Source organism: Typha latifolia, chromosome 3, assembly GCF_019914945.1.
Source record: "Typha latifolia isolate L0001 chromosome 3, TyphaL0001v2, whole genome shotgun sequence".
Taxonomy (NCBI): Eukaryota; Viridiplantae; Streptophyta; class Magnoliopsida; order Poales; family Typhaceae; genus Typha; species Typha latifolia.
In genome coordinates, this window is record NC_133088.1 from 2,142,965 (window position 1) to 2,154,650 (window position 11,686).

An 11,686-nucleotide genomic window follows, 5' to 3' on the forward strand; every position below is an offset into this window, starting at 1 on the left:
TAATTGATGGGTTGGACAGTGAACAAATACTTAAGCTCGGTTGGCTCAAACCTGGCCCGGCCTGCCCAATGATCATGTCTACCGTCAATTATTGGTTGATCTAAATTTGTTAGCCTAATAGTATGAAACAAATGCATCCTTTAAGATCTTGGCCATTTCAGCCATTTCTAATCTCTCTGTGGCAGTCTACACTATTGAAATGCCTTCACACTAAAGGTGATCATCGGGCGGGTCAGGCCAGATTTGGGCTGAGTTTTTTGGACTGATTAAGTTTAAATATTTGTTACCCGACACAACCAATTACTCGAGTTGGACTGGGCTAGAATACTATAGTTTGTTATAGCCTACTAGCATATTTGATATCGGGCTTGGATCGAGCGTAATGGGCTGAAATTTATAAAAATATTATATGATATCAGGCCAAGGATAATAGACCTCTATAAATATATTTTGGCTATCTTTTATAAGAACATATTTATATATTGATATCTAATTTATTAAATAATCGATAAGGAACTAAAAAACTTTGGAAATATGTATGTAATGGGTTGGGGCAAAGGCATAACCTGTACCACCCATTACCACGTCGGGCTCAAGCAAGTTAGGCCTAATGATGATCTCTACTTCACACAAAGGACCTTCTTGCCACCAAAGGGTTTCCTGCACCTTCAATCTACTCCTCGAGGGGTAGACAGTCATTTCAAGATCCCCCCTTTTTTGTTTCACTTCTCAAAAATGATCAGAGCTTCCCAACAACATCCAGTTAGGTGATGTTCAATGTGCAGGGCATGTGGCTTACTTACACCACAAACAACTTTATCCACATAAGTTTCTCGCTCTTCTATGCTCATAAAGTTTTGCCATGTTCCTGGCTGGCATGTGCCTGGCACATTGAAGAAGCTATAGATAGCTTAAGTAGATTCATTAGATGCTATAGGTCCTACTCGTAATGAAGTGAGTTGGAACTGTTTGACCTATATGCCAGACCTCATGCCCTTGTGGCTGAAGCCTAACCAAACAGAATCGGATCTTGAGAAAATAATATAGAAATAAAAATTAATAAGACAGCAAGCACCTCACCTTGTAAAATAAATGAACACCCATCTATGCTACTACTCTTGATGGCATTGCCTTCCTCCCTGACCAAGTTCTGGAATGTCTGAGGAAAGCGAGAGATGAAGTTTTATCAATGACCTTCCACCAATTTCTCCCTGATATGCATGTCTGTGAGTAATAAACAAGATAAGAATGCACATGCCCTTGGTCCCCCCCTAAGCATTTATTTCTTTGCTACGGTAGGGCACTGTAAGATTCCTCAAAAAACTCCAAGATACAAGCAATTAAATTCGCCGCGGAAAAAAAACCTTAGAGCATAATAGAGATATAATAAGTATAGCCACATCTTGAGGGGTAGTGATGAACACAAGTCGGTTGAAGTCATTCATTAAATTCACTCATCAGTAGCATCACCAAAACAAAAATTGATCAAAGTTCAGGAGGGATCGGAGTGCCGTCATATTGCATCATACTCTGCCTGATCACACGGTGTAGGATTGTTGGATCGTTTCGATGTCCAAGCCCTTCAACCTCACTACAGACTCCACATGTCCTTTGAGTGTATGTAGCTCCCTGAGCCTGGATATGCAAAATAACATTAGCAGTTAGTTGTTCAGTTGCTTCAATTAATCTTGACTAAAAAGAAACTCCAAGTATCAACTGGATAAGTTTTAGGATAAATGGAAGATTGTGGTAGTGACAGGAATAGCAGACCCACTCCTGACAATACTAGTCATATAGATCATGGAGTTACTGAAAAACTGATGGCCAAAACGTGACAGATTGTAAAGCAGTGCACTGTTGGAAGTTTGCAAGTGTTTTATCTGTCAAGATTGTGGTCCTACCTTGCAATCTCAGCTCGCCTTTTGGCCTCTTCGGCCATCTGATTAAGATCTGTGATGCTGGTCCTCTCACTGAACATCTTGGTGTCAGGTGTTTGCAGACCATGTAGTGTTCTTTGAGCATGTGCCCACTTGAGCTCCCTTGCTTCCTTGCCAAAATCTTTCTTCCTTGTGAAGGCAATCTGCACAAAGAGAGTATCAATCAATCTAAGTGAGAAGGAAATAATCAAACAAGTGTTGTTGTCAGGGTTCCACAGCGTATATTACTCTTTGTTCAAGAACAAGATCCCATGCTCTTCCACTCAGGGCATATCGGGTTAGGAACTTAATTATATCAAGTGGAAAGTAGAAAATTATATTGTAAAGCCAAATCACACCAGCCCAGCCCCATCCGATCCCTTTAATTGCAGCAAAACCCCAGTCGGCATAGACAGCGATCAATGTAGCAATCTGCATGTCCACATGATAATCCATAGGAATAAGATCATCACTGCAATGTGCCTTAGGGCATGTAATGAAGGGGAAAGAAGAAACTCACCAACTGGGCAACAAAGAAAGCAGTAACAAGCAGCAAACCCGGGCGCTCAACAAAGGACCAACTGCGGGATCGTGTCACAAATATTAGAGCTTGACTGATCGTACTAACTTGTAGGTAAACTGCAGAAGCAAGCTTTTGGAAGTCATCTTGAGCTGTTTTCTCAAGACTTTCAACTTTAAATATCCGCTGAAAGATTATCAAAACCCAACAAATTATAACATATGTCAGTGCAAAGATCCACAGTATCTCAGGAAAGAAATACTAAATAAGAAAATTTTATGCAGATTATGCATGAACTAGCTGAACTACGCTTTCGATCAAATAGTAGAATGAGAATCCATCATGCAAATAATTTTAGGAGGCATTTTACAGTTAACAAAAGTTTAATGGCATGGCTGAGATTTTCTTGGACAGGATTTGATTTAGACTAACTTCAGAAGTCATTTTGCAGTAAAATAACTCTACTATGGTGAATTTTTTTTTTAACATGCTTCTAATATTATGACAGTTTCGCAAGTCATACGGTTCGTACCGGGAAAAAATCAGTTTTATAGGCAGCCCAGAAGAAAATAACAGTCATCACTGCTAGATAACCACCAAGGATGATTCCGGTTGCAAAAATCTCAGCCAGCTTCCAGCTGTCAGGGAAAGGAGATGGTTTCACCCTGTCCTTTGATATAGTCATGATGGTACCTGTAAAAAAGGAGCAAGTACTTTGAGAATAGTAGTTCACATTTTATGTAAAGAAAAGTGAACAAAAACAGCAGAACAGACAACAAAAAAGGTGACCTATAAGAGAGAGAAGAAACCAGTAGTCAGCTGGACAAATTTACTAAGTATTACCATCATTGAGAATTGCTATGATCAGGACCATAAACGGTGGAAAGTCGAACTTCCAGATGAGAGCAAGCAGCATAAAGCCAAGCTGTTGCAACAAGGATATAAACCAATAACATTAATCCTCAACACTACTACCAGACAAAAGAAATGAACAAATTCTTGTTACAAAAATGAAAGTTCATGGTTTTGAAACCAATGAAGATTCTTAGTAAATCCCGAGTGGTATTTCCCAAGGTAGCCACCAATAAGTATCTATTTAGCGGTGTGAGTTAATATCCTCATGAACAATTATATATATTTTTAGTCCAATGCTGTTACCATAAAAGTTTAAATAAAGCCACATAAAGTCACCAGGGATACTTGGACATGATAAGTTAGATGGAAGCAGCTATATCAAAATTCTAAGGCCACAAGAGAGCATACCACAATACGGATGGTAATTGAGACTGCATAGATCTGCAGCAAAGAAGAAACTTCAGCCTAATAGCTTAAGCAAAATAACCAGAGAAGATCACTGACATATGATCATAGACACAACTTACAGTATAGTTCTTCATCCGCTGAAAAATTGCACGACTAGTCAGCACAGCACTGATAATCACACTCAAACCGGGTTCTGTAAGAACAATATCAGAAGCACTACGAGCTGCATCAGTTGCATCTGCAACTGCTATCCCAATATCAGCTTTTTTTAGGGCTGGAGCATCATTTACTCCATCACCAGTCATGCCACAAATATGCTTCCTTGCTTGCAAACGCTTAACAATCTCATACTTATGTTCTGAAAATTGAAAGACATGGATTTATGTCCGCAACGGATTTGAATGGCGTAGCCAATCCAAAAAGAAACTAATCAACCCCATCATAGAAGGTGCAACTAAACAATATGAAAGAAACTAAAAACAATGGTACCTGGAAATACTCCAGCAAAACCATCAGCCTTCTCAATTAGTTCATCAATTGGCAAAGCAGCTATTGACTCGTCCTTGTTCTGGCCCAACAAAGCAGATGATGGATACATATTTGTACCCATTCCCAAACGACGACCTGTTTCCTTCCCTATCGCCAGCTGATCACCTATTGCAAATGCAAAGACCTTGTCCAACTTAGGCAACTATCAACAAATTAACTTGCAATTAAAAAAGAGGACAGGCCTATCTATATCTAGTATAAGATTACTCTCACCCAGAAACTAGGTGCTCATATTCATGAACCAAAAGCACTTGAGAATGGCAGCAACGAGATGTCAGCTAACAAGAAACTAAAAATAAACCATATCTTTATGGGCTTTGCACACCTGTAATCATCTTGACATTGACGCCAAGATTGAGTGCCCTCCTTATTGTTTCTGCACTGTCATGTCTGGGGGGATCAAAAAGTGGCATGAGACCAACAAACTGCCATGGTCCTCCAGAACTTTCTTTCCTCCCTTCTGGAACTTCCTGCATACCAAACAAATTAAAACTGTGAAAACTGACACAAAGAAGAATAAATGCATCACAAAGTGACCAAACTACTGCACTATGAAAGAGCACAGGTAAGATGATTAATAGAATGATAAAAAAAAATTCACCTGACGTGCCACAGCAAGCGACCGAAGGCCACGCTCTGCAAACTTATCGATCACAGCATGAACCCTGCGCTCTATCTCTGACCTATTATGTGCTAAGTTGAGAATCTGCAGCCCAAGTAGAATAATCAATAGAAGCCAGCAACAAATGTGGATTTTGGAGGATATATGCAAACCATTACTAATAGGAGGCATTCATAAATGGCCAAATATCAGTACCTGTTCTGGTGCACCTTTGCTAACCCGATGCATTTTTCCATCACTATCAATGTAGGTCAAAGCAGTTCTTTTGTCCGTAGGATTAAATGGCAGAAAGTGGACCTCTTGAATACCAGCTCGTGCCTATGGTAGCAACCAGAGAGGTTGAGGTTAAAAATTCAATGTATAGAGGAATAGGACAGGAGAATGACAAAGCTTCTATTCACCTCCTTTGGGTCAGCTAGCATCCCAACTATTGCAGTGTCTATAGCATCTTGATTTTCAGTTCGTGAAGCTCTCGCAGCCATTAGAATTACTTGGTCCTGGGTTACTCCTTTTGCAAAAACCTAACAAATGTAGTTAACATGTACATGTATCAGAGCAAGAATAATAAGAGTTTCTAAAATATAACACACAATGTCTGGTAAATCTGACCTCAACAAGATTCTTGTCCACAGTGAGCTTATTCAAAGTCAGCGTTCCAGTTTTATCACTACAAAGAACATCCATGCCGGCCATCTCTTCAATTGCAGTCATTCTCTTTGTGATAGCTCCCTGCACAAAGTCGCAGTCATTCTCAGAAGTAATGCAGCTTTCTTCTCAAGAACTTGTTCAAATTGTAAATTCATGACAAAATGTAGTAACAGAGAGCCCACAAAATTTTCTAATCTAACCTGTTGTGCTAAACGATGGGATCCGATAGCCATTGTGACAGAAAGAACTGTTGGCATGGCTATGGGAATGCCTCCAATGAGAAGAACCAACAGATTGTCAATTCCTGGACGATAGTCTCTGTGTTGGATAGGATACATCACGATGATCTCCACAAACATTCCTACTGCAATCGAACAAATACAGAAGTTTCCAATAGACGTCAAGACCTGCATGGCAAATGGAAAGCAAGAAGTAACCATGATTATATCGTAGAGCACAAAATATCAGAAAGATGGAGAATAGCAAAGGCAAAATTTTCTCCAACTTGCCTTTTGGAAATGGCCAACTTGGTTGGTAGAGTCGACAAGATGTGCAGCCTTCCCAAAGAAGGTGTGGACGCCGGTGGCGATGACAACAGCTTCAATCTCACCCTGCTTGCATGTTGAACCAGAATAGACACCATCACCAGGACCTTTTGTAACTGGCAGTGATTCTCCAGTGAGAGCAGACTGCAAAACAGCATTAAGGTAGAATTTGATCCAACTGCAGATTAAGAATCAAAAGAATGACAAAAAATACCTGATCAATTTTCAACGGATCCCCGTCAAGAAGGCGAGCATCTGCAGGGACAATATCCCCCAATTTGATGCTAATAATGTCCCCAGGGACGAGGACTGCTGCTTCCTCCTCACTCCACCGGCCATCTCTAAGCACCTATATTCATCTCTAGTCAGGAGTAAAAATATAACCTAAAACTTTTATTAATTTATTTATTATTCAATTTATGGTTTCCAATACAGGTACTTGAATAACAAAAAGTGGAAGAGCAAATAATACAACTTCGGATCAAACCTTGGCTTTTGGGGCGAGCCGAGCCATGAGCGCTGCTGCAGCATTGCCAGCATTGTTCTCCTCAATGAAGCTGATCGTCGAGTTGATAAAAAGCAGGGTGATGATACCCACAAAATCTTGCCAATCCGGCGGCTTCCCCTGATCAAAGAACCATATAGGATATCTCAAATTACTGTGCCAATAATTTTATCAACAAAATTGCAATACTTATATATGACAACAAATAAGAAAGGAGACAAAAAAGTAACAGATAAAAATGAGATTTTGATCTTCCAGAGACTCTCACCCCTCCATTGGCAAGGGCGATGGCCATGATAGCCGCAGCCTCCATGACCCAAGACAAGGGATTCCACATGAACCCTAAAAATTTCAAAAACTTGCTCTCCTGCAACCGAAATAAAAAATCAAACAAGTTCAGAAACAAAAAAAAATATTTTTTTTTTTGTGGAGAAATAGACAATTCCTCCCCAAAAAAACACCCAAAGAGAGTAACCAAAGGTTCCACCTTCTTCTCCTCGAGCTTGTTCTGGCCAAAGATAGCGAGCCGCTGCTCCGCCTGCTCGGTGGTGAGCCCCTCGTGGCTGCATCGGAGGTTCTCGAACACCTCCTCCAACGGTATGTTCTCCTGCCAATTCCCCACAAACCCGGCAAAGATTTACTCCCGTATCAACAAAACCCGTTAACCTATCAAGAAGTAGAAGGAGAACCAAAAATGGCCTTTTAAAGGCGTACCAAATCGACTGCTTCTTTGAGGACGGCGTCCAAAGTTGCCTCCTTTTCCCCCATCTTTTCTCTCTCTTTCTCTCTAGAACTCGAACTCCTCTGCCACTGCTGCTGGTGATGGGAAGTTATAAGAGAAAGAAGAATATAATAAGAAATATGATGGAATCAAGACCGTGGTCTGTGGCTTTTGGATGGGAGAGGTCATGTGGACTTGGAGAAGGGTCTAGAGAGAGAGAGAGAGAGAAGGAAGCGAGTTTACCCACCACCCAACACCACAAATCCCACCCACCCCACCCCCACTGTGAGCAGGTAGCACTACATCATCTACACAGCCAGTTGCATGAATTGTCTACATCTCATATACTTGACAGCTTGCGGCTGGCTGCTCCATCAATCAAACCAACTATTGTACTTGGCAGGTACATCACCCACTTCATTGCTATCCTCCTCCTCATTTAATTACATTAATTCCTATAGTTATCTGCTTCCTTTAATGTAATTTACTGTTAATTTATTCCGACCTTATTTTCCTTAAACTCCTTTCTGAGATTTGATCTTCTTTCTTTTTTTTCCCAATTTGAAATGGGCAAAAAAAAAAAAAAAAAAAAAAGTGGATGGGGATGTAAGACATGGAGCAGCTAGTGTTATCATTAAACTTAGGCCATCTTCATTTATAACCCTTGGACTATATGTGCATGTGGGTCTTCTGAATGTAATCCATGTGGATCTACACTACTTTTTTAATGATTTAATTTCAATGAAGCATTTCTACTTCACTCTGGAGTGTTTGATTACTAGAAATTCTAGTAAAAAAAAATATATTTACTTTTATAAACTTCTTCTCTGCTTATAATATTTAGTTGTAGAAAATAAATAGCCAAAGGAGCAAATCATTTCAGAAGAATAAAATTGACTATAATTTTTAAAAAAAAGTAGAATGAAAATAGTCAAACTTGCATACTTTGTATTGATAATAAAGTTAAAACAAGCAGGGCTTTAATGTCCTTTATAGTATGCTTGTCTTCCAGTGTGTGATTGGGAGGTCATACATTGCAGGTTAAGAGTGTAATTAATGCAAGAAATGAAAAATATAATAATTAGCAGTAAAGTCATAGGTGCGGTTGTAATCTCATATCTTAATGAACATCAGGGACATGAAGTGATTAAAATAATTAAAAATAAAAAACTCGATGTATGAAGTAATTTGAAACTAAATTTAATAGCATCTTGTGCGTCAGATGTCAGTATATATATATAGCATCTTTTAAGGGATCATTTATTGATCCTTCTAGCATAACTTATCATATTTAGTTAGCTAACACCGACCAACTTTCTATACATTTAATTATCATTAAAAAATATATATAGTTGACATGCAGAGTTTTTGGCTTAACTAGTCAACTACTAAGCTTATTTACTCAAATAAATGACACAATATAGGTCTGTTTTATTATAGTTGTCAGCAAATACTTATTTATCGGCGCTTTAATTTTAGATAGAAATACTATTTAAAAATGTTAAATAATTCAGCATTTTATTAGTAAAAAAATAGATAAAATTTAAAACTAAAATTTAGAGGAGCTATTATTCTTTCTTGTTTTTTTTGTAAATAATTTTAAGCGCAATTAGGGGCAAGAAATCGCAACATCATTCTATCCCATTAATCATTTCCATAATGGATAAGATGCTGGGACTAATCTAAAAGCATTTTACTTAAATATATGTTCCTTTTATATTAAGTTTGAAATTTAATCTATTTTGATAAATAGAAAAATTCGGATTAGTGGTCAAAATCTCTTTGCTCATGTATTCCAACATACATAATCCAACATATATCTTTGTCAAATCGGATTCTTCTTTCTTGAAGCAAAGTTTTCGTACATCACTACTAGTCTTCAACCTTTTGTCTTTCGGTTAAAAGCTCTCATCCAACCAAAATGGAGCCCATCATGGACTCTAGGTTGGCCAACCAAACATTATACTAAGATAGGTGAGATTAGACAACTCTAATCCACTTAGGCCACTATATAAGTAAATACGCCAAGTAAATTAATTTTTAATACCCATAACAAATTAAAAGGTTGTGATTAAAAAAAAAAAAAAGAAGTTAATTAATTGTTATAAAAATGAAAATAATAATAATAAAAAAATCCCACCGAAAAAGAATAAACTCGAGTAAAGAGACAGATGAGGGAGGTCGTATCAATTAATCACATACCACTCACTGTTTGGTGGACAATGAATGATTCAAAAAGAATAGTATAAGAAAGCGGGTACAAAGCGAGGTACAATTCCGTAGTTACGGTCACAAGACTCCGTTGGCAGCCCAGCCCTTATCATTCGCTGGTCAAGTTTCCGAGTCCTCCTCTCGGTGGTAATTACTTATAAATATAGAAAAATCAGATTAATTATTTGTTTAACTTATAAAAAAAAAATTATATAACTAAACCTAATTTTAATTAAAAAAAAAGTATTTATATGTATATATATATATCCTATATTATAAGGTAAGAATAAGGCCGAAATATAGGCCCGATAGATAGTCCGAATAATAATCTGACTGAGTTGTTGGTGGAGCATGAACAATTTATGTCTCTAGTGGGAAGAAATAAAAATGATCTAAATTTTGGTGCAGCCACGTGGTATGCTTGTTCCGGCGGGACCCACTTCGCGGTGTGTCTCATTGGGTCACGAAGTTAGGTCCAGGAACGGCGTCAACGACCCGTAAGGGCTACGTCTAGTGGATCAGGCAAGACGTCAGTCACAGAATTAATTAGAGCGACGTTAACGAGTCTAAGTGACGCGTGTAATTTGCCGAGGAGGGCCGTGTGGATTGGGTGAAGTCGCTGTTCGCTGATAGGCCAGCAACATCGGGAGGGGCGGGGCGGGGAGTTCTTGGTGGCGCGGGACCGCCGCCAAAGGCCAGCTCACGGACGTACGGAGATCTGCGCGCACCGTTTAATTTCCTCCGTACCAAGTGTTGGGCGTACGGAGATTCTTGGTTGGAAATATAGATACGTATTACAAGTTAATAAATTTATTGTCATGTCCTCCAATCACAATTCAATGGCTAACAGAAGCACTAGTGCCATTAGAATGGCAGGGGTGGGTGAATGTGTAAAATAAGTATATCCCTATCTCCCTTAAATTTCGTGACTCTATTTAGAGCATTTGACTCCACTAATTCCTCTTCTTTCTTTATTAGAATCCAGTTCCAAACTTTAACATCTAGAGGTGTACAAATTTCTTTTCGATTCTGTTTGTATACTAATTGTTTAAATTTAGAATATAATTAGTTTCGTAGATTAATTTTTAACAAAGATACTACTATTGGAAAGGTATCGCCAAATTATTTTAATTTTTAAGTCGTTTTATTTTAAAGATCACGATAAGAACTTTTTAATTATATGTTTTTTATTAAACATAAATAATTTAAAATTTTAATATAATATATAAAATTATTATATTATTTAGTGCACCTGGATCTAAAAGGGGATATGCTCTGTGGAACCCTTCATTGGAGACGCCCAAAGTTCTATACAATAGTCGTCGCTTGATGTCGTCTGAATTCGAATATGAAAATATTCATATATAAGGAGATACGCTAAACAAAAGAATTTAGTCATGCAATTAATGCACTTAGGCAATTACGACTAATTCTGCTTTAAAAACAAAAGGAAATGGAACAAATTCTCATGTATAAAGTATATCATAGACATGAGCTGGTTGATTGCAAGCTCTAAAAGGAAGGAAATCACGTAATATAGACAAACGTGAACGCAAGTAGCAGCTTAATTTACTACCAAAAAAAAAAAAAAAGTGCATGACGAATCCTAGAGCCAGGGAAGAGACATGCTAACGAACAGAGGATATGGGAGAAAAGGAGGATCGTTCTGCAGCCAAACAACCTTAAAATAACTATCTATCTATCTATCTGAGGATCTATGTTTTTTAACATAACAAGATGATGATGACTATTTTTTTATGTTAGGCATTGCTAAAGGCTAGAAGAAAAACCAAGTTCAAACGATTCAGGAACTCAGCTGCTTTTCAAGCATAAGTTTAACTATATAATTTAATTATAAAAGAGCTGCATTTGGATGGGGAATAACATAACTTTATTTTAATATGGTGAAGATTATACTGGTTCAGTCAATATTCAAACAACAATTATCTCAAAATTAGTTTAGTAATACATACTTCTCTATCCTCTCCTCTCATATCTAATATTTTATATTTATTGATAAATTCAGTTACTATTTTATTTTAATTAACTATTATTTCGTTCTCTCCCTCCAGCTTCCCTCCTCATATACATCCACTACGAAAGATATTTAATCATTTGCCAAATATCTTTTAAATTTATTATGTATAATTATTTCATCACTAAACTGGTTTATATTTTTACATCAT

The 11,686-nt window shown here is 37.7% G+C and overlaps 1 protein-coding gene across 1 annotated transcript; it reads right to left on the reverse strand.

Moving 5' to 3' along the window:
- Nucleotides 1-1,417: 1,417 nt before the first annotated feature.
- On the reverse strand, nt 1,418-7,466 carry LOC140783392 (plasma membrane ATPase 1). The gene is made up of 21 exons (XM_073130268.1): nt 7,283-7,466; nt 7,056-7,175; nt 6,837-6,935; nt 6,551-6,688; nt 6,278-6,412; nt 6,028-6,207; nt 5,719-5,925; nt 5,480-5,599; nt 5,272-5,391; nt 5,066-5,188; nt 4,850-4,954; nt 4,574-4,718; nt 4,189-4,353; nt 3,819-4,057; nt 3,700-3,732; nt 3,280-3,361; nt 2,969-3,129; nt 2,437-2,622; nt 2,166-2,348; nt 1,902-2,080; nt 1,418-1,635 (listed from the first exon to the last, which is right to left on the reverse strand). The coding sequence occupies exons 1-21, from the start codon at nt 7,334-7,336 to the stop codon at nt 1,539-1,541; spliced, it is 2,871 nt and encodes a 956-aa protein (XP_072986369.1). The 5' UTR covers nt 7,337-7,466; the 3' UTR covers nt 1,418-1,538.
- Between the last annotated feature and the right edge of the window lie 4,220 nt (nt 7,467-11,686).

What these genes read in the sequence shown, in the direction of transcription:
- LOC140783392 (XM_073130268.1), bottom strand. Translation starts at nt 7,336, where the DNA reads ATGGGGGAAAAGGAGGCAACTTTGGACGCCGTCCTCAAAGAAGCAGTC. An exon ending in TCGCCCTTGCCAATGGAGGG is followed by an intron (nt 6,689 to 6,836) that starts GTGAGAGTCTCT and finishes TTCTTTGATCAG; the next exon opens with GGGAAGCCGCCGGATTGGCA. An exon ending in TTTTGCTGGAGTATTTCCAG is followed by an intron (nt 4,058 to 4,188) that starts GTACCATTGTTT and finishes TTCAATTTTCAG; the next exon opens with AACATAAGTATGAGATTGTT.